This window comes from Pieris rapae, chromosome 14 (assembly GCF_905147795.1).
Source record: "Pieris rapae chromosome 14, ilPieRapa1.1, whole genome shotgun sequence".
Classification (NCBI taxonomy): Eukaryota; Metazoa; Arthropoda; class Insecta; order Lepidoptera; family Pieridae; genus Pieris; species Pieris rapae.
Window position 1 is genome coordinate 1,819,236 of NC_059522.1, and position 23,254 is coordinate 1,842,489.

Here is a 23,254-nt window from a genome sequence, read left to right on the forward strand (position 1 = left end):
ATACTCAAAAGAGATAAGCCGCCGTGACCTACACTGGTTTTTCATCATATAGGCACAATTATATTATCACTTTCGGAATATTTGTAATAAAGGTACATAATATTTTTTCCCATTTCAGTATTAAATCGAATGCCTCAAGAGTAGGAATGTAAATATGAAACACTCTATATTTTTAATAGTTCTATTAAGTGTGAACTGTTTTGGAGGTGAGTTTAATAAATATTATATTTAATTAATTTAACGCTTAAAAATATCTTTAATTGAAATAGTGAAAAGCGTTGCTAGGGAGATATTTTGACTTATTATGAACATTATGTTGACGCATACATATTACAAATGTTTCCACTTTACTTGTATTTATAATCATTTGTTTCTTAGAAGTAGGTTAACGAAAGGCATTGACTACTTATGTAAATTGTCGGATACAAATAGTAAATAATAAAAAACAGCACTTTAACAATGTATGATATGATATGTACGATACAAACAATATAAGAATTGACCAATTCATATGACTAATAATGTAAAATTTGAAATATGAGAACTAACAATTGTATCTTTTACACATTTTTGTACCATAATATCTTGAAATAAATTATTATTTTTATAAATTTTCGTAATAAGTTAAATGGTATTTAGTCTAATTGAATTGAGCTAATAATTTGAATATTACTTATAGACAAACCGTGCTCCGTACGCAAAATAATAGGGCATTCAGTCGTATGTGTGTGTAACTCCACTTATTGCGATGAAGTGCGACGAAGGCTGCCAGGTGCCGGTCAATTCGTGATTTATGAAAGTAATGAGGTAAAATTTTAAGTTTTGTTGTGTTTTGTCGCATATTGAGACACTATTACTACTACTACTCGTATACTAAGCAATTTTAGACTACCTTGAAATATTATAGGTGATTTTATTAAATGTTTTTGAGAAACAAAAGACATTTAGTAAAACACCTGTAATTTATAAATAATATTAATAATTACATTAAAAAATAATTTAGTATTAAGTTTAACAAATAAAGTAAACGTTTTTTTATTCAGAATCCCACAACTTGATTCCTATGAAATTAATTTTAAATTTAATCTTTGTATAATTATTTTACTAATAAAATCCGATCCATAAAAAGTGGCCGCAAGCAGAGATTGAAGTGCTCTGATTTAAGACCGTCTATGTATACATATTATATTATAATACTGATGGTACATTATCATACAATAGTGTCAGTAAAAAATATTATCACTAGTATTTGTTAATATACATTCAATGTTATTTTTTAACGCTTTCTATATGTTTTAGGCTGGAGCACGATTCGAAAAATATGATGGAAACGTGTTGAATTACGATGCAAGTAAGTTTTTTATTAAAAAGAATATTTACATAATTTGATTATAAAATCACGTCTATACCCTGTTTTTGTTTGTATTTATTTACAACAACATTTTTAATACTCGCTTAAACGAAAACAATTAGTAAATACCAGGAAATAATAACATTGAGTTCTCAAACGCGTCGATATTTCAAACAATTTGTAAATAGGTACGTCCACACAGATCGAGCGGCCTCGCGAGGCATTTGCCGCGCGTGCACGCTTACCTCGGCCGAGGCAATTCCACACTCACTGAGCTACTTCGCGAGGTAAATGCCTCGCGAGGCTGTGTGGTCGCACCCAATGAATTCTCTCCGAACAATGTAGGTACGTTAATTTGTTTAATTCCAAATAACCATGTGCTGTTCTATAATGTGTATACCAATATGTATTATAACAAGAAAACATTTGTGTTTTTGTATGTCTTTGTAATGTTTTCACATGAAAGTTTCTGGATCGATTTCAAATGGTGAAAAATTCTTTCACCATTTGAAAACGGCATCTTCATTGATTGACATAATAATATAAACTATACTATATTTCAGCAATAAAATTGGGTGTGATGCTAGAGCTGGATTTCTCTAAACAATACCAAGAGATTATAGGTTTTGGCGGGGCTATCACTGATTCAAGTGGCATCAATTGGAAGAGCCTATCAGATGATGCTCAACAGCAATTAATAAAGTAAGTTAACTTAAAATAAGTAAAACTTTCGCAATTGTGTTTTTTGTAACACTTTATTTCTTTCATTTATGTTCATAAGTTACCTACTTGTATATATAAACAATATTCGGTCCAAATTGTATGCTCGTCGTAATCCATATTTTTTATTAAGTATATTATTTGTATCCTGTCTTTTATTTTCCTTTTATTTAATCTTAGTTATATTTAGCATTAATTTTTGTCTGTAACTAAGGGTACTGTTATGTTTGTAGACGTGATTTTTCTTAATAAGTTAAATAAATAAATAAACTCCTTATATTCTAACTAAAAAACTTAATATAATAATTACGAAGAACTCTACATTTGAAGAAAAACCAAATTGCTTAAAGGATATAGGAGAAACGTCATTTCGTCACATCTTTATTAAGGGGCGTGATAATTATCATTAGGCGCGTCCACACAGCGCGAGCAGCCTCGCTAGGCATTTGCCGCTCGGTTAGTGTGGACGTGCCTCGGCCGAGCATGCGCGCGCGCTGCCGCGGGCGAGCGACCGATCGCCCGAGCCATCAAGAGTCTGCTTTTTGATTTGTTCAAAGGTGCCTCATTCGTTTACTGCACACACTCTGTCGCACTCTCGGCAAATGCCTCGCGAGGCTGTTCGCTGTGTGTGGACCCGCCTAATCAATAGCTATTCCAAAATCTAATAATGACAGGCGCCATAACACATTCCTTTTATCACATTACCAATCCCAAGGAAGGAAATGGCATGTGAAATTCTAACTAATTGTACGTATTACTATATATACTATATAATCTATTTAACCCTTATATAAAACAACCTCTATTCAACAAAATTTCAGCGCATATTTCAGTGAAAGTGGCATTGAATACAGTGTTTTACGTGTTCCCATTGCCGGATCAGATTTCTCCACACGCAAATATGCATACAATGAAAGTCCCGAAAATGACGTCAATCTTTCAAACTACACCTTAGCCCCCGAGGACTTTGATTATAAGGTATTTAATTATTTTTAATAATTTATTTCTTTATACTATATTAAAAGTCACTACTAATACGAAAGACCAATGTATCACCTACACCGATAATTCGCTGCTAAAGTGTGCGCATGGTAAATGTAGTTTTTAAGGAAATATCAGAAAGGCTAGTCGACATCACTGGAGACTGAAGAGCTGGCAGCAACCTTGGATAAAGAATAAGTCTAGCTTTTCAAAGTGGGAACGCTGCCAATATCTTCGGAACCTTGCCTAAAGGGACTCCTTTTAATTATATATTTTAATTATTAAATTTTAAGGGTAGATATTAGTTTTTATTTAATATGTTATACTTATGCAATCTAAACATTGAACTGAAAAGAGCAAATAATTAGTTATTAACGATAACGAACTGGATTGGCCTATTATATATTAAAATCTAACCTCGACAAAACAAGAATAACTCAATTACTAATTCATATGGACTTATGAATGTTTGTTTAATTAAATACATTATTTAATAATTCATCCCACTGCACAATGATCCCATGCACTGTCATTTTGATAGTAATAGTCTGATACTAGAAGGATATTTGTGTGATATTTCCACAGTAATATCAATTATACCTATAGCTGATAAAAACCCGTATGTTTTATAAAAGCTAGAAAATATTTCAGATACCATTTATAAAAGCGGCATCAGCCGTTTCACCAACTCCAATCCTTAACTTGGCATCTCCATGGTCGCCACCCGATTGGATGAAGGAGGGTTTGGAGATGAACAAGTGTGGTCGTCTCAAAAAGGAATACTTTCAAACATATGCAGACTATTTATACAGGTAAAGAGCATAAATAAATTTAATTATCGTTATCTGAGATCGAAATATAAATGAAATATTTTGGATTAGACATCTAGAAGGCTGAAAGTAAAGATCTTTTAGATATAAGGGTGATTCGTTTTTTTCTGACCATGCTTATGATTAATAGTAATACATACAAGTAAGTTATATTTCAGTTAAATGAATTTATTAAAACCTAGAGATAATTAAGACTAATTTTATTGTATGTTTTTAATAAATTTTGCATATTGTTAATTAAAAACTTTACTGAGATATTATATTCTAATAGAATGTGTTGGTTTAGAGGTCGTCGAACTTCCTGTATATGTAATATGACAGTCGTTTGTACGGTGATGCCTTGTGTGCAAAAGTGTCTACTTTTGTGTGGTTGTGCCAGGCACTGAAGGCTTTTCACTTACTTGCCTCTTACAAAATGACTACGAAGCAGAAACAAGATGTTAAAAAAAGGTCAGCTGCGCACGGCTAGAATTTTTTTTTCAATCCATTATATAAATGAGACAAAATGTCTAGATATTTATTTGTTTTAATTTGTTATCGTCTTGTTATCGTCAAAGAAAGACTGGTACATAATCTTAGCTTTATAATAATAGTAATAAAAATGTGAAAGAACAATTTCAAACTGTATGTTATAACTATTTGTATTCAGGTTTATCGATCTTTATAACGACGAGGGCGTACCCATATGGGGCTTGACTCCAGTCAACGAACCAACGAATGGAATAAAGCCAGATACACAAATTAATTGCATGTCTTGGAACGTCGATATGATGGTATTTTATTCTTTATCTCTCTCTTCTTTTTCTCCTTCTTTATCTCTGGGTAATGTGAGCTAGAGACAGAAGTCACTTTCATGGAATTATTCATTAGCTAGCATACACAGCCTAGAAATGTACTTGGAGGATACTAGAAGTTTGTACGGAGGGTTTAACGGCTGATCGCGGGGCTGGATACTGATGAGGCTAAGCTGTTACCGTGTCCTGCCTCGCGCGGTTGCTGGTGGCACCGTGGGGTTTTAGTGGGTATGCAAAGTAGCGAGTCCCACATAACCCTTCACCACCAGGCAACCGTGCCGCGGGAGGGTATGCGTAACGCATTTCCCCACGAAAAAGAAAACGGTTCTACGAAGGGAAACTATCAAACGCACTTTGAATGTATCACTCATTGTAACTTAATGCAAAAAATGCTGAAGGAAAAATATTTCAGAGCCGGTAACTTTCAATGGCGATAACGATAGAAATCCGACTTTCCTATGACATTTTTATATACTCGTACTTCTTTCAATATCCGCTTAAGGCGGGATCATAATTGCTTTTCTTGGCTACAGAGTAGTTCCCTTTGCAGCTAATCTAGGTTTTATGAGAAACCGAAATTTTGCATTAGGTTATAAAATCTCACTCACTCACTCAAACAAATGTTTGGTGCAAATGCACCCACACACTAACTCATGCACTCTGAGTGCATGATGTTATTAGGTAATGGTTGAAAAAAGATAAATAAAATAAGGTTAAATAATGTAATTATTTTAAGTAATTAAGAATTAAGTTTGTTTATGGAAGAGCTGGGAACCCTGACACAGGAACTTTTTACTTAAAAGGGTTTCCAAATCTTACACCTAGGAATGAAAATGTACCTACTTAAAATGAATGAACACTTTTTTATTTTATTTTTTATTTAAATCCAAAACTAAAAACATTATTATTATTATTATGTAGATATACACACTAGCAGTTTTTATGCTGATGCGCGCGTTTTTACGGATTTAGAAAAATTACCCAATCTTCTTTTTACAGGCCTCAAAGATTTCAAACATATTGTAATTTTTCCAGGGAAATTTTATTAAGAGAAACCTTGGGCCCACAATTCGCAGCTCGAACTTTAGCGATGTCAAAATCGTCGCCTGTGACGACCAACGACCGTTTATGCCGTACTGGGTCAATGGGGTAAGAAATATTCGTTTAGCAAACTGTTGGCCATAGACCAGTAGCAAACCTCTAGTTTTTCTGATACGTTTTAATTTTGATTGTTATCTGAAACACGCCCTAAACTTTGGGTCAGTTTTGGTCAACTTTTGGTCAAAATATCGTAAGGAAACTGGCATGCAGTTTCCTTACGATATTTTACTCAATCGCCACTTTTGTTATAGCGTGATCTTCAACCTATACCCACAAAGAGAAAAGAAATTCGTTTTTTCAATTTTCTCGAAAAGAAAAGAAAAATCGTTGAAAACTAGTGGATGATTTTAGAAATTCGTTTATAATTATAATACCTGACAGGTTAAGTTTATTTCCAAGATTTTAAAACAAAAAGTTCAGTGCAAAGCAGTGCCGTCTAAACTATATTGCCAGTTCTTCTCTTCCGTTCTACGCCCTTGACTTGAGAACTGGCAGTAAATGTAAAATTAGATTCATTTAATATTTCTTTTTTTTTGACGATCATAAGTGTACATTATATTACCTATATGAATAAATAAATTTTGATTTGATTTGATTTGAATTCAAAATAAAGAAAAATCGAATCTATTAATTGGTTCCTGAGATATTTAAAAAAATTGTAATTTGTAACAGTAGTGTTGACACAAACATTTGCGTTTATATTATTAGTAGGAGTTATTATATATTATATTATTACGGGTCGGGTTCATAATCTGGGACTGGGTTTACGGTTACCAAGTAGAAACCTGAGGCTTACGTCTAAACTTTTGGATGTACCGCGCGCACATTCCAATTGCTAGCTATATTGTTACTTAAAAGATTTAGTCATACCTATAAATATATTTTTTTTATGTAGTATAATTGTTATGGGTATTATTTTGACGTTCTATCGACTTAGTAGTAACTGTTAATGTTAATGTAGTGGGATAAATAAATAAACAAAATTATTTATTAAGGCTTTTGAAACGTGTGCGACATTACAAAATCGGCTAACGAGTGAATAAATTATTCCTCTTATTATATTAATTATCTCTCTTTCTCATTCTTCTTTATCTTCAGATGTTCAACATGCACCCAGAAACTCTGGACTTCGTCGATGGCCTTGCCGTTCACTACTACTTCGACACTGATCTTAATTCGGTGATCATAGACAATATTAATAGAAAATATCCATCCAAATTCATCATTAATACAGAGGCTTCTGAAGGTATGAATTATTACAAACTCAGATCGCTTTTAAAAGAAAGAAAGAAAGAAATAACTTTATTAGACACAAAATACATTAATTGTTTCTATAAAGTAGAGTGCTCTGGCCCCCACACTAGGATTCCCTGTGTTGTGGGCAGCCAGTCTCTTCCTTTTACATCTAAACGTTACTTAATTAATTAATTTTACTTAACAAATTTATACCTATTCTATTTTTGTACGATAAGAATGTTTTCTGTGTTAGTATATGACAGCTTAACAAGATATTTTTTGAGTTTTTTAGTGAAAGTATGAAGTGTGATTTTTGAAATGTTAGTGATAATTTTATTTTTAATAAGGTGGTTAAAGATGAATGGACCTCGGAAGGAGAAAAAGCGTTGAGCGAAGAAAGTGCGATTTTTAGGATGCTTATATAAAGGTTTGCGTTTGGTTAGATTTGGTGTAGGGGGTGTTTGTTTCCAAAAAAGCCTGCATATTGCCATTAAATAAAGTTGTCTTACAGTTAGGAGCCCTGCTTCGCTGTACAATTTTGAAGTTGGGTAGCGGAAAGGTTTTTAAAAACATCAAGTGATCTCTGCTTGCCACGTAACAAACAATTTGGTAGTATAATTCCTTAATTCAGATGATTAACTCATATTTTGCTAAATGGATTAGTAAACAAAAAAGCTGTGAACCAAAAAAGTTTCCAACTGTCATATATTCGATCTACCCCAGTGTTGCCTTGATGGTTGAAGGAACACCTTCTCTCATACACAGATTTAACTTTATTTTAATAACTTTTTCAGGTATGTCGGAAATGAAAAAAGTTCAAGAAGGATCTTGGAGCAGAGCAGAACGGTACATCAAAGATATAATACAAGTAGGTTTATTATGATTTGCTGATCCAAATTGCTAACCAGGCAAAGGTTGTTTTGTCATAGAAAGATACCTCTATTATCGCTATTAAAGTATTGCTTTATTTCTCCTGCCATTGTGTCCAAACATTTTCCATCTCTTATATTTTTTTTTTCAAAAGATACATACATTAAAGTCAAACTCAAACGTGTCTCCAAGGATACGCCTCGGCTACATTGGTAATATTATTGTATCCGTAATGTATTACCGGTATTAGTAATATAAAATATATTAATTTTAAACTTCTCCGCATCTGCCATTTGGTTAAGTATTTCTTTCAATCGTTAATATTGAGGTAAGATACAGTAACTAGTTCTATCTGCTAAGTTCGACGAATCGTTTGTTAAATTTTACCCCTACTGACGGTAGCACGGGTCGACATTTATTTTTTAAATATTTTCGTAGATATGTTCTATAATATTGTAGAACATTTAATCAATAGTTTTCGCAGCGCATGCGATGAAAGATATTCTATAGGCTTTTTTACACCTTCAGTAGCATTATTATAATTTTAAATTATTATAATAAAAACGGTCCGCTACTTTTTGAGCCAATATGTTACAAACATACAAACAAATCTTTCCTCTTTATAATATTAGTATAGATTATTGTTTAAAACTGCAATAATGAAATGATTATACCCTTCCGTCATTGTAAGTGTTTCATATTTTAATTATGAAGAAGTTACACCTACATACATACCTTTGATTAAGGTTTTACTGATATTAACTATATTTTTTAGGATCTCAACTTGAACTTAGTTGGCTGGATGGATTGGAATCTGTGTCTAGACATGTCTGGAGGGCCCACATGGTGCCACAATGAAGTGGATGCCCCAATTCTGATCGACGCTAGAAAGGGGGAGTTCATTAAACAACCCATGTTCTATGCGTTGGGTCACTTCTCTAAGTTCATACCGCGGGGGTCTCGAAGAGTGAAGATAAATTCGAAAAGCAAGAAAAAGGTTTCTCACGTGGGTTTCGTTACACCACAGAACACGGCAGTTGTAATTCTATATAATGAGTATGTATTAAATATTAATTACATGTATATTATATTTAATATATACGTGAAATTATAACTAACACAAAATTTTAAGAATCAAGAAAACACTTTTTTACCGGAATGAAGCTATGTATTTTTATAAACTTTTTTTTTTAATTTTTCCGACGTTCCGCGTGATTTACAGTGTGCGTGGTCAAAATATGTTTCCTTTAAATGTGTTAAAGCTATGTTAATAAAATACTATACTATTTCGAGTGCTTTATATAGGTATATATAATTTTATGTTGACAATTGATGCAGACAATTAAGTTTAAGAAGGGTATTAAAACACTACACTCTTCTAATTTAAGAACTATTTGGTTCTTTTCTGCTAAATTGAGTTTACGCTATTATGATCAGATACAGTTAAGTACTTTGGTAAAACGTTGCAATTTAACTGATATTGGTTTAAGATTAAAGATTTGTACTACAAAAATCGTATTAACTGAATCAATAATAATATTTATAATTTCAGTGGTAACCCGACTGTTGCATCAATCAAACTTAAGGATAAACAAGTTATTGTACCTTTGGAAAGGAAATCTATTGTTACTGTTGAAATAAAGCCAGAATAGTAAGTATTAATAAGTAATTACCTATTTGATATAATCAAAACCTTGACTTTATTGAACACTATTCGATAATCAGCTAATTTATATAAATATAATAGCGTATATATAAAGTACATATGATAAAAATAATAGTCACAATTTTTATATAATAACTATTTTCTTTATTTTTATTCATATTCGTTTTCATTCATTCTAAGAGCAAAATTGGTAACCTAGTGATTTCAGTGTACGAGACCTCATATCTGAGGTCGTAGGTTCGATCCCAGGCTGTGCACCGCTCGAACGGTGAAGGAAAACATCGTGAGGAGCTTGCCTTTGACCCAAAAAGTCGACGGCGTGTGTCTCGCACAGGAGTCACCTTCTTTCATATTAGTTTGACTAATGGTCATGAAACTGATACAGAAATCTGAGGCCTAGACCTTCACTGATTATTAATCTTCAGCTTGTCCTTCGACAAGGGCCTCTTCTAATAATATCGATCATATCTTTGATGGCGTCGTAGGGACCGCTATCTCTTTTAGTTCCTCTCATCTACTTTCCCCTCCTACGTTACCAATTGTATAGACTCCATTATGTTCTATGCACAACTGGTGAAACGCTGTAAAGAAGAGTTTTACTTGGGAACCCAGAGAAATATAGTTTTTTGTCTCTGCTATTAACAGGTCAAAGAAAAGTTTTATTTAAAGGCATTCACGCTAAAATAATTTCCGTTAATATGTTAATTATTATTATTTTTTTACAAATTAAAGTAGTTACGTTACTAGTGACCTAGTAACGTAACTACTTTAATAAAAGTACTAGTGACCTAGTACAAAAATTTACTACTGCATATATATTGCATGTATATACCATCATATAGCGTGGCGACGTGTCGCCACGGCATGCGTCGACACGCCAGAAATCGGTTTTACGTGCGGCTATAGATGTTTCACATCAAAATTTAATTTAAAAATCATTACCACAGAGTCGTAATATTATGAAAGTAATTTGTGATATGTTCAATGACGTCAGCGCAAGTTATTTAAAAAATGTTGTGTATTCAACTGTCTTACTTTAGTTTGTTAATTGAATAGTATTTTACAATAATAAATTAAAATTGTTGATGTCATAAAAATATTTGAATTGGAAAGAAATTAAGAAGACAATACGTCTTCTTAATTTTTAAACACAATGTTGAATATTATTAACTATATAATCTGGAAGTTGATTAGGTATGTAACCATGGTTTTGAAATAGAATCTCAGAAAAATCGTAGTCATAAAACGACATGTTGAAGATACGGTGATATCGTGTTAACAATTGCCGCAAAAGGAAAATAAAATCGCGTAATATGCATTTATATGAATAAAAAACCCACGTGTGTGTTTCTACTCTATGGTTTATAATACAAACAACAACTAAAAAAATCGATTAAGGACTATTTAAATTCATATAACGTCAAACTCGAAAACGTGATTCTCCGTAACTAATTGTTTTTAAGTAATTTAGAAATCTATCTATCTATCATTTATATAAAATACAAAATTTCTTTTGACTTACAAATTCTACTGTTTTCATATATTCATTCTTAACATAAGCTAATTTTTAATTCAGTAATTACCATGATTTTGTTAAACACAAGAACTTATTTTTTAGATAATATATTCTCAAATCATTCATAATAAATTTAATTTTTCAGTACACCAGGTGGACGTAAAGCAAAGAAACTTAAACGAAGAAAAGAAAGAAAACTAAGAAGAAACCTTTATTAAATGTTATAGATACTTTTACAAAGGTCAAGCGGCGACGCCACGAGATTAATGTATACATTTTTTTATGTTTGTCTCTTGTAGCTGAATTGGTAGTTATTATTTGTCTATTCTTTACTTAATCATAATTCCTTTTTTCTTGACTTTTCTTTTAACATCCATAAATATTATAATTTTTCAACCAAAAAATAATAACTTCCATTAATTATTATTAATTCGTAGGATAAGTTTATTGTAAATGTATTTACTTAGATAATTATATAATAAATATATTATGATTGATGATTTCCTTAGTAAAAATTCAATACATTCATGTTTTTTATTAAATTTTCTATGGCTTTAACAGTTTCTTGTTTATACTTTAATAAATAATAATAATAAAAGGTCTATTCATTTGAAGTACATTTTCTTTTCAAAGTGTAAATTTGGAAACCTCTTTAAGTAAAAATACCTATGTTAGGGTTCCCAGCTCTTCCATAACAAACTTAATTTCTTAAAGTAATGACATTATTTAACCTATTTTTTTTAACCGTTTCCTTTTTATTTTTCTATTTTGAACCGTTATCATCAAAGCTGAGTAAGTGTGTGGGTGTAAATGTGTGAGAGAGTGAATGAGTGATTGAGTGAGTGATACTCTCATTCTGAAGCTCTTGTTTTCTTATTGTAAATAAAAATAATCAATGTAGCAAAAATTTGTGAGATAGAAAAAGACCCTGGACACAATGGCAGTACAGTATTTTTAATAATAGAAAAACTCTTGTTTTCTTATTCTTTCTGCATAGTCTTCAACACTGATGATCATGTCTTGAGAAGCCCTTACCTATACGTCGACTTGCTGCTTCCACACCACTTTATCCGGAGTCTCATGCATATTGAGACCCATAATTTTCCCGATTTGGTCAGACCTGAACCCGATTTCTCCTGCCATTACTTCTTCCTGCATTACCTGATTTTCGAGACTATGCGGTTCCCTTCTGGCAATATGGTATATCAAATTCTCGTGTCACAATGTTAGTTCCCATAGTCCTCCAGAATGGCTCGACCGATTCTTATGAAATTTTATACGTATCCAGTAGGTCTGAAAATCAGCTATCTATCTTTCGGATCGCTAAGCGATAAGGGGACTGCTGAGCTGGATAAAATCAATAAACTTTTTTATTATTTATAAGACAATTTTTTTGTTTTTATTTTTATGATACAGCATACATACCACCCCTAATTTTCACCCCTCTACAATTAACCCTTATTTTTATTTGTTAGTTAAGAACCTATAACTTTAACTGTGAGGATTATAATATGGAGAAAAATCACATTCGGTCATCACAATCGGATTCGGTTTTCTGTGAACCGAACATAGTTTCTGGGTCGGCATAGCAAAATGTTCCATGTTGGTAAGGAGAACAAATTTTGCAGGGCAGCTAGTATTATATATAAATATTTAATTCAAGTTAAGGAACCCTAATTAACACGATTGACGAATAAACATAGCGGATTATAAGCAGAAAGTATAAATTAAACAGTTTTTCTTAATATACAGTGAAAAGCTATCCACTAAATTGTGCAAAATGATTATTTATTTAGCTTCACAAATAATTGTTTTTTTAACGTTATCAACTATATGCTGTTTAGCAGGTAATTGTTTTCAGTAATTAACTCATTAATTATTCGAAAAATAACTGTTTGAACTATTTTATTAAAACCTTATAATCATTTGCGGGTAGTTCGATCTGATATAATGAATTTGCTTTTGAAAATCGTAAATTGCGACTAAAATTAATAATATCTCAAAATTAAGCTTACAATATAAAAAATACTTTTATTCAAATACAATTTTTCTTTTAAAAAAGTAACATTTTAATACGTGTATTTTAATCCATTGAGATTACTTAGGTTCTCCTCTGCCATCGTGACTTTTTCTCTCACATTTTTTTTTTTGCTTCCAATAAACTATTTTTCGAATGACGTGCTACGCGTCGGGAAATACGCCCCTGCAACGTTGGTAAATCAACATACACAAATCGTCTAAACAGCCGTTTAAAAAAAATTTAACAGATCTACCATGTGCGTATCGACAAGGAGACAAGCCAGATAGATTAGTCTGCGTGTGTAATGCGACATACTGCGACACAATCGACAGAGTTCCGCCTCCACAAGATAGCTACATAACATACACCAGTTCTAAGGTAATTTATCTTTCTTTCTATTTGTCTTCGCTATATTATTTTTCGTGGAGTGCAAAATTTTATTATTGATAAGGTTGATATAAAAATTATAATTCAGACGCACATATACAATTCGCACTTGTATAATGAAAACACGTGTTTTAAATGTAGAAACTCAAAGCATGTGGATAAATATAAATACACAGTGAACAGAGGCGGCGTGCATGCCAACATGCGCCACTAACAGAGGTTCCATTTCTGTTTTGTTGCTAGCATTTTTTCCTCAACTTAATAAGCGATTTAGTGGCCAACTTCACTATGTTAATTTTGTGTCACGATGCGCGCGCATCGTAAAATTTCACTTTCATCAATTTTTCATAACGCGCCTAAAGAACTTCAAAAAAACGTGTTGTATTTTTGAAGTGAAACTTCAACATGAGACACATGAGTGTAGCCTAAAATTTTTTGGTTACGAAGATGTGTAGCGTTTTTGTCCAAGAAAAGGGAGAGAGCGATTGACATTGAATGAGAGAGAGTAAGAAAGGGAGATCGAGAAAAATACACGTTATGGTTGATGTATTCGTTTAGTACACATTTTTGATGGCAATTCCGTCGCATAACGTCTTGAGCAGTAATCGCAGATTTTTTATTTAGTTATATTATAGCACGTATTCAGTGTGTAAACAGTGTGAATATAGATATACAAATACATGTAGTGATCATATACTAGTACACGATCATGTATTGAGGCTTTACCTTAGTAATAATAATTAATTTACAAAGAAGTTTCGCTTCTGACATGTCTACGCGCGCACTTTTTTATCGAATCCATTTTTTATACTAAGGCCGATAACAAACGTCCGCGTCATTGGATCGAATAACATTATATAATTTACATATTTTAGATTTTTGATTTTGATGATTTTTATTCTTATTGTTTGTTACAATATATTTAATATATGTAAAATAAAACAATTATGTGATGTTACAGGCTGGATCAAGATTTTTAAAAGGCACCGGACGCATTGTTGATGCGGTAGATGGTAAATTTTAATTATAATATTTTGTAATCCTACAGCTAACATAATTTATACAAAAGAATATTTTACTAAATATACAGTCAAGTTAAAAACTACTGTTAATCCGTTAAAATAATCTCTAGAAGCTGGGACAGGTCGTTATTTAAAAATCGAATATGACAAATATGTATATTAGTACATTTATACATAAGTTGTATGTGCTGAGTTCTATTTAATGAATTCAGTTTCGAAAAAAGTATGGCCTTCTTAAAAGTATGTATAGAATAATAATTTTATTAATTTTTACATTATAAAGATAATTAAATATTTTATAATTTAATTGATTAAACATATATTTGAACAAATTATACATATAGTAATTGGAATATACCTAATAACTAACCTTAAAATTTAATAATTAAAATATATATTACTCGCTAAAAAGATATAACATTCTAGATGGAAATTATGACCGAGTAATCCAGCTCTACCCAGATGAAAGATATCAGACTATACATGGATTTGGAGGAGCTGCTACTGATGCTGCTTGTATTAAGTGGAAGTCGCTCCCCAAGGGCGCTCAGGAGAGATTTATAGAGTAAGTATGGAGTACTATACGCGATAAATACATATTATTTATTTCATTTGTATTGACGTTTTGATTGAGTATTAGCAATTGTGTTTAGCGACTTATTGCCAAGTTCCACATGTCTTCTTAAGTAATAAGTAATAATAAAAAATAAGATTTGTCCTCTACCAGCAAGAGGCATGAGAACGTCGGAACAACACGCTCACACAATATATAGTTAAAACAACTAACATCACCGCATATACGAATTCAAGTACGACCAGTCACCACAAGTAGCACCCGTTCACGAGTATGACGCATGGCCAGCCATCGGCCCTCTCCCCATATTTTAGGCAGAGAGACAACCCGACGCATGGACGCCGCATTATCATAGCTTTAAATAAAGTTTCACAGAATAAGCAATTGCAATTGTTTTTCAGATCTTACTTCAGCAAACGTGGAATAGAATACACAATGATCCGTGTGCCAGTAGCATCTTCAGATTTTTCGACTCATCCCTATCATTACAATGAATACCCAGAAAATGACAAAGAACTCACTAACTTTACTTACACCAAAGAAGATACAGAGTACAAGGTATACTTAGTATAGTAAAATTATCAGTGTTGCCCGTAGTTTTAGTATTTCCATTTCTTTCTACGTCGGTTTAGAACTCCTACAGTGAAGGCAACATGAGTTGAGGCATGTGTTAGACCCAGTAAAGCAGCGAATGCGTGTGTCAGGCATAGATTAGCTGCTTGCCTATTGGAAAAAGCAAATGATCTGAGGCCAAGACCTAAAAGGTTGTAGCGCCACTGTTTTTTTTTTGTCTGACTGATATATAAATTAACACAATTTTGATTTTTTAAGATAGGACAAAGTTAGGTAAATTGGACTGTGCCGATACATGTAAGGGAAAAAAATATGAAATGGCTTTACTGGTAAATTAACATTTACGACCAGTTCTGAAATAAAGGATGAAGCACGGGCGAGACGTGAAAAGAAACTGTCTGGCACTCTTTTAAGTTACAATTAATTTATTTTAAAATATACTCTAAAGGCAATCATTACAACATAAAAAAGAAATAGTTTATTTAAAAATTAAAAAATAAAGTCTATAAGCATAACACATTGTGAAATAGGAACATTCACTTACATCATCAGTACGGCGAGATCATTACGGTAAAATTACAATTGATTAAGATGGGACAAAACATCCCGAAGTTCTTGTCAACTGCGTCATTAGAAGCTTTGATTTGAAGCAATTTTACGAGTTGTGTATTAGACCTGTAACCCTTATCATTTCTACAGTAAACGGAAATAAAATAAGCTAATGAATTATTATTTAATAAGTTTACAAAAGTTTTTCTGCAGATCACTAGGCTCTAAACTCCCAAGCAAAATATAGAAATGGCCTTATCTTTTCAGCTGCCTCTAATAAAAGGTGCAATGGAAGTAGCTACTGATGAGATATCGGTTGTAGCAGCTGTCTGGTCTCCACCAATGTGGATGAAAGTCGTAGACCCTGGATCAACAGCAAATAGACTTAAGGCAGAATTTTATCAAACTTACGCTAACTATCATTGCGAGTATGTTTTATTTTTTAATAGTATCAGCTTAATACGTAAATAAATAGTTTTTCTTAGTACAATACTTACAACTGTAAAAGTAATGCTTTATACTTAATTGTTTAGTATTTTAAAAAGCTTAACAGATAAAAATATGTTTTACAGATTTTACAAATGATATGTTTTACAGATTTGTCAAGCTATACGAAAAAGCTGGAGTTCCCATATGGGGAGTGTCCACATCTAATGAACCAATTAACGGTGCTTTTATGCAAACTGAGTTCGGACCACAAGATACTATAGGATGGTCTGTTGATCAGATGGTAAATACTTTTTTGACCGCTGTTATTTGTTCGCAGCAGTAAGCAGTGTTGGCCTAGTGGCTTCAGCGTGCGACTCTCATACCTGAGGTATTAGATTGAAAAAAGATCAATAAAAAGATTCAGAAATCTGAGCTCCAAACCTAAAGAGATAGAAAGCGCTACTATTTTTTTTAATTATACTCTAATAAATGATGAATCAAAATTTTTTTTAATTATACTCTAATAAATATTTAAAAAAAGATTTAAAACATGTTAAATACCGCCTATAATTTTCTTTTCAGAAAAAATGGTTGAAGAACAACTTTGGTCCAACGATGCGCAACTGTAATGGGAAAAAAATTAATATCCTAGCTATGGACGACCAGCGATATTTGCTGCCTGCATGGAATGTTGTGGTAAATACATAATTTGTTCAGAAACCTTTAAGGCATTACATTACTGTATTCAGTTACCAAAAATATATTGCTTCCAACTATAGTAAAGAAAAAAAACGAGGGTGCTTATGACCACACGACTGAAGTGAAACTTCTTTCGTGTACAATATATACATGTATGTACATATACATATATTAATTTTCTACAAATATTTAAACTTATTTCATGTTTTTATTGGTAAATTAGTATTTTGCATGGGTCTTTTATTTTATTCATTATTTTAATTATTGGATACATCAGTAATTACTGTGGTTGATTGTAAAACCGAGACAATAGGCTTATAAAAAAACAGAAGTGTGTTTTTATACGGAACGTATTTGGCTATGAGAGGAAGAGAGAAAGAAAATGTGCGTACGCACTGCTGTGTCTTGCTTATATATCCCACTCAACTTCCGTTCGCCTTCCCCATCACACTTTTCGTAACGCTTACGTCACGCGTTCGCCAGCTTACTCCCCAAGTCAAGCGTGCGTGAAGAAGTTTCACTTCAAAAAATATATTTGAAAAGTCGCGATTATCTATTAATTGCGCTTGATTTCCACGAAAGAAATGGATAGTCAAGTCAAGTCAAGTCAAATTAATTATTCCAATTCCACCTAAATTGGCACTTCCAAAAAGTAGTTTCGTGTGGAGCAGGATGGGCAATATACATTCTCCTTGTTTTTTTTATAGAACAGGGGGTAAACGGGCAGGAGGCTCACCTGATGTTAAGTCATACCGCCTCCCATGGACACTCTCGATGCTAGAGGGCTCGCAAGTGCGTTGCCGGCCTTTTAAGAATTTGTAGGCTCTTTTCTTGAAGGACCCTAAGTCGAATTGGTTCTGAAATAACCAACTCAATCAAATCAGATGCCCACTGAAGTATATACAAAAATTATACATAAAAATTTGTTTTTTAGCGAATAACCGATGAGCGCAATAATCCTACAGCCAGATCTTAGACCATAAGCGCTCATGGAGCATAATAGTATAATGGTATATATATATGTATATGGATAATGATTCTATTCGTTTTTGCTTTTGTAGATTGTAGGAACAGACAAAGAAATTTCAAAATACGTTGATGGTTTCGCAATGCACTCCTACATCGATCCTTATACGCCAGCGAGTATTATAGATATAAACATGAAGAATTTTCCTGACAAATTCGTTCTGGGGACCGAATTCAGCTCAAGTAAGTTTCGAATAATATTATAATAATTATCCAGTGACGATACAACACTTTATGCGTCTGGGCCTCATCACCACATCCGTATATATATATAGACATAGACATAGATATATTATTTATTACAAACAAAACACACACACATAAATACACAACACAGCAGTAATCAAAGAGAAAAATTTAAATAAAAGATATAAAGAGAGGTATATTATTTTTGTCACTTTCCCCTTCGGTCCGTCTCAAGCATATATTGCGTGTGTGCTGTGGCTGTAAATGGCCCTGGCTCAGCATTATGCTGAGGAGCAGAGTGTTCCACAGCGCTGGTCATTCTGCCAGAGACCACATCAGCTAGTTTGCGCCTCAGTCGCAAAAAAAAGAATATATTAATACTCAGTAGGAAATGATAATAATAGTATTATTGAAACTTAGCAATATCGATAACAAAGTCTTGTGTAATATAGTGTAAAGTAAATAGGTAAAATTGAAGGTTAAAATAAGAATAATTGTTAAGTTTTATTATTACAATTTTTAATCCGCAATTTATATATATATATATATATATATATATATATATATATTGATATAAAATTTGAAATTTCAGAGGGTTCCGATAGCGCAGTACCCCTAGGAGATTGGGGCGAAGGAGAGGTGTATGCCGAAACAATTCTTGAAGTGAGTGATACAGGGAATTACTGCTAAAATCAGTTTCTAACGCAAACCAGACGTAAAAAATAATAAAAATTGAATAATCTACTATATTTCTACTCAATATAAAAATAACAAATGGGTTCATCGACACAATAGCGTTAATTTGTAAATAACTAACTCTGCCTGTTTGAGAAAAAAAAATCTTCTTTAAGATATAATTAAATTAATTTTTAAACCAAAGGTTTGATGGTAAAAAAGCTTGGAAGGTTGCTGATGTGATAATAAAAAAAAATAAAAAAAATCGCCAGCTGAACAAACCAACCCAAGAAAATTCAATTTTAATATTGACTGGCAGTTTCGGCCTAGTGCATTCAGCGTGCGGCACTCATCCCTGAGGTCGTAGGTTCGATCCCCGGCTGTGCAATGGACTTTCTATGCGCATTTGTCATTTACGAACATTCAAAGGAAACCGGCTTGTCTATAAAGAGTCGACGATACATCGCAAGGAAACCGGCTTGTCTATAAAGAGTCGACGATGGGTATTTGCCGTAGGAGTCTGTCAAATGATTGACAAATGATCATCATCTGAAGCTCAAGCCAAGAAACCAAGCTTTTTTTTTCATTGACTAAATAATATAGTTTTTCTATTCCAGAATCTAGTCTCCAACTACGTAGGTTTTATAGACTGGAACCTGGCTTTAGACCCTGATGGTGGGCCAAACTGGGCGAAAAACTTTGTTGATGCACCAATCATAATAAATTCAACAAGTGGGGAGTTTTACAAGCAACCTATATTCTATGTTTTAGGACATTTTTCTAAACTTATACCTCGCTGGTCACAAAGAATAAAGTCTGTCCGCCAGAGTCCTATTCATTATACGCCTGATAAAAAGAACATGTAAGTTATACATTGCATTAACTAAAGGTATAGTGTAGCTAATTCTTCAGGAGCAGAATTTGAGTCAAAATCTCTTTGAGGCTCAGACAGCCTCAGAATTCTGTATGTGTTTAGTGATTTTTTTTCTTAATACGTGATCAGATATGACTGCCAAATGCCTTCGACTTTTCATGTTTAAAGCATGCCGGTTACTTCACGATGTTTTCCTTTCCCATACATAAAATACGTACATAGAAGACAAGTCTACCTATAGACTTACCCCACAGAACTAAATATTACTGATATAATTAAATCTGATATAATCTTCCTGAGATTATATCAGATTTAAAAAAAAAACACCTCCAAATTGCTTGCCGCAAATGCAATGAAACTGTATAATTCAGGGACCTGTTTCAAACATACTTTGCGGCATCTAACTGTAATAGAAATAATTTACAAATAGTCACGTGACCGAGCGTAAGGTGTCATTTACGTTAATACAAATGTTGCTTGACATTAGTGGGCTCCGGAATTATATTCCAGAGACAAGTGTAGTTGCCCATTGAAGAAGTGTTATCATACTGAGGGTTATTAAAACACGAAATCAGCTATTTTCTTTGTCTATTTAATCATATCACACAAATACACACACACTCACATACACAATCCCTTCCAAACTTCCTTTTTGTTATGTATATGACTTGCTATGGAATGTAAGCCTGGTTATCCATATTACAGGTTCTTACCTAGTTTGGAAACCAGTCTCCCAATACTGTCACTATATTATGAATTATTATTGTTAATGTTTAAGGGAGAAAAATAAATAAATTATTATTATTATTATTATTATATTTCTTGATAAAATTACCCGTTCGCATGTCATTAATTTGGTTCAAGGCGACAGTAGCAAGAAAGGATCTGGAGTGGACTGTCTGATTTCACTGGTTTTTAGCGCCTCTCTTATAACAGCTGTACGCTGTTTTAAGGACGATATGTTTTTCACCTGTTATCGGTCCTTCTGGTTGGTTAAAGTCATCTTTTGCCTGATCACCATATATAATTGATATTTTTAGATATGATTCGACTCCACCAAGAAAATACATCTACGACCATGTGGCGTTTGTGACTGTCAGAAATACAATAGTCGTTGTGATTGCAAACTAGTAAGTATTCTTATTAAAACACCCGCAAACTTTTTTTTCACTATAATAAGATGTTTTTTCTTGGGCTTTTTTTCAAATTTTAATATCTATAAAAACCTATTTGCTATTTATATACATATTTTACCACAAAAGAGTGAGCGATTTTATATGAATTACAATCTAGCATTTAGAATAATAATAGCTAAAAAGTAAAATTATGTTTGTTTAGTTTGTAACTGAGTTGGAATTTAGAAATAAAGAAAACGGCGCTCAGTTAGGCAAATGATGCCTGACAATCTGTATAATCACATACTTCGTAGGTAATAGTTAAGTAGTTGAGTTCAGCTTGACAATGTTGACTTAATTTTTTGCAATACTAATAAATTGCTAAAAGTAAGGTTCATTAACAGTCTTAGTGTTCTATAATGCTTTTGAAACTAGGATCGTCTCTCTGAAATACCGCACTATATTCAGTACAATCTAATAAATACAAATTAATGAAGTTTTAATGTTTTTTCAGTGATGAAGCACAGAATGCCGCTATTATGTTTGGATCGAAACAAGTGACGGTGTTTTTGGAAGCCAATTCCATTGTTTCAGTGGAATTCCCTTACTCTTTATGATGTTTTATCAAATAAGATCTTAGTCATAACTTAAGTGATTTTTTAAGTCGTTCAGTGTCATTACCTGACAAGAATTTCGACAAGAACTCCAGCTTTTAAGTTGTTATTTTCTGCTTAAAAATTAGAAATGTGGTGTTACATAGTAATATACTTGTCATAAATAAACATTTGATTTTTAATACAATAGCTTTTAGTCTAATTTACTAACCTCATGGTAACTTCAATAATATATATTTTATTTATTTATTCATTAGCTCACATGTACATAAATATAATTCAACTGACATAATTAAATAATAAAGGAGAGCGACTGGCGGCCTTATCGCTTTCGAGAGATCTCTTTCAAGCAACCACTGTATAAACAAAAATATACGTCGCCTTCGTTAATAATATAGTTACTCAGTATCTGTTATTCAGTCTTCTAAGCCTAAAATGTGTTGAAGCCTAAAATAAGATCCCCGTTATCGAAGACGTTGCGTCTACTGCATTCTGTCTCCGATGCTATCGACATCTTTATATGTTTGCAGAATGACATAACAGTAGCAATACTGTGTATCTTATGTATTTTTTTTCGATATTATGTCATTAGTTCAGTACTGTAAAGATAGGGTATGAATTTTTTGTGAGTAAAAAATAAAATATCATGCCTTCAAATCCGTTAATATCGCGTTATACTTCCAATTTCATTTGAAAAATTTCCTTAGTGAATATTTTTTTATAGGACAAGCAAGAGGCTAATCTGAATCTTTTAAGTGCGCGCTCGCGAGTATAAACCCATCCTTTGATATGAAATTCAAATTAAAAAATCGGATCGTCGTCAACATGGCTTGGAATTAGCAGATGCTACTCGTGTTACTGAAATACTATATCAACTGTACCTGAAGGCGCTTTACAAATGTAGCAACTTCAGACGAGGCAACTATTAACTTCTTAATACAAGAAACTTTATTCAAAACAAATAACATAATACATAAAGATATACCTAATAAATAACCTTAAAATTTAATTATTAAAACCCTTTAGGCAAGGTTCCGAAGATACTGGCAGCGTTCCCGTAGACTAACCTTTTTGATAATTCCCTATACTTCTTAACTGTATATTACAATTCTACATCTGTGGAATGCTCTACCGGTTATAACGCAACTGAACCTTGATCAGGTGACTGGACCACTTCCACATCCTCGGCAGGATCTATATGAATAGATATAATTTTAAGAATCAACTTAGAATTTTATATTAATTAATTCAAGGGAAAGGTGATTCAATTTTTAAACACTAAGTGCTTTTATAGTGTGAGCGAATATCTAGATTATAAGTTTGACACAGATTTTAAATACCTAACCTACCTATTATATCTATATGACATTATAAACTCTCTCTGTCTCAATTATACCCATGTATTTTTAAATATTTATATTAAATATATATTATAGATTATATAAT

General features: G+C 32.5%; 2 protein-coding genes across 2 annotated transcripts; both read left to right on the forward strand.

The window, feature by feature from the left end:
- The first annotated feature begins 133 nt into the window (after nucleotides 1-133).
- On the forward strand, nucleotides 134-11,497 carry LOC110999397 (lysosomal acid glucosylceramidase-like). Its single transcript, XM_022268426.2, has 13 exons — nucleotides 134-206; nucleotides 680-807; nucleotides 1,300-1,351; nucleotides 1,915-2,053; nucleotides 2,893-3,049; nucleotides 3,704-3,864; nucleotides 4,532-4,655; nucleotides 5,712-5,825; nucleotides 6,876-7,023; nucleotides 7,808-7,881; nucleotides 8,659-8,939; nucleotides 9,436-9,534; nucleotides 11,211-11,497. Exons 1-13 carry the CDS (start codon nucleotides 155-157, stop codon nucleotides 11,281-11,283), a joined length of 1,602 nt encoding a protein of 533 aa, XP_022124118.2. The 5' UTR covers nucleotides 134-154; the 3' UTR covers nucleotides 11,284-11,497.
- A 1,288-nt stretch (nucleotides 11,498-12,785) lies between these two features.
- On the forward strand, nucleotides 12,786-23,237 carry LOC110999412 (lysosomal acid glucosylceramidase-like). The gene is made up of 13 exons (XM_045631011.1): nucleotides 12,786-12,912; nucleotides 13,333-13,463; nucleotides 14,434-14,485; nucleotides 14,921-15,059; nucleotides 15,470-15,626; nucleotides 16,458-16,618; nucleotides 16,788-16,920; nucleotides 17,202-17,315; nucleotides 18,380-18,527; nucleotides 19,123-19,193; nucleotides 19,823-20,067; nucleotides 21,120-21,209; nucleotides 21,709-23,237. The coding sequence occupies exons 1-13, from the start codon at nucleotides 12,846-12,848 to the stop codon at nucleotides 21,809-21,811; spliced, it is 1,611 nt and encodes a 536-aa protein (XP_045486967.1). The 5' UTR covers nucleotides 12,786-12,845; the 3' UTR covers nucleotides 21,812-23,237.
- The last annotated feature ends 17 nt before the right edge of the window (nucleotides 23,238-23,254 follow it).

Bases quoted from the DNA above. Each gene is read 5' to 3' on its own strand.
- LOC110999397 (XM_022268426.2), top strand. From the start codon at position 155: ATGAAACACTCTATATTTTTAATAGTTCTATTAAGTGTGAACTGTTTT. The intron at 4,656-5,711 runs GTATTTTATTCT...TAATTTTTCCAG, and splicing joins CTTGGAACGTCGATATGATG to GGAAATTTTATTAAGAGAAA. The intron at 7,024-7,807 runs GTATGAATTATT...TAACTTTTTCAG, and splicing joins TAATACAGAGGCTTCTGAAG to GTATGTCGGAAATGAAAAAA.
- LOC110999412 (XM_045631011.1), top strand. From the start codon at position 12,846: ATGATTATTTATTTAGCTTCACAAATAATTGTTTTTTTAACGTTATCA. The intron at 16,619-16,787 runs GTATGTTTTATT...TATGTTTTACAG, and splicing joins TACGCTAACTATCATTGCGA to ATTTGTCAAGCTATACGAAA. The intron at 20,068-21,119 runs GTAAGTTATACA...TGATATTTTTAG, and splicing joins ACGCCTGATAAAAAGAACAT to ATATGATTCGACTCCACCAA.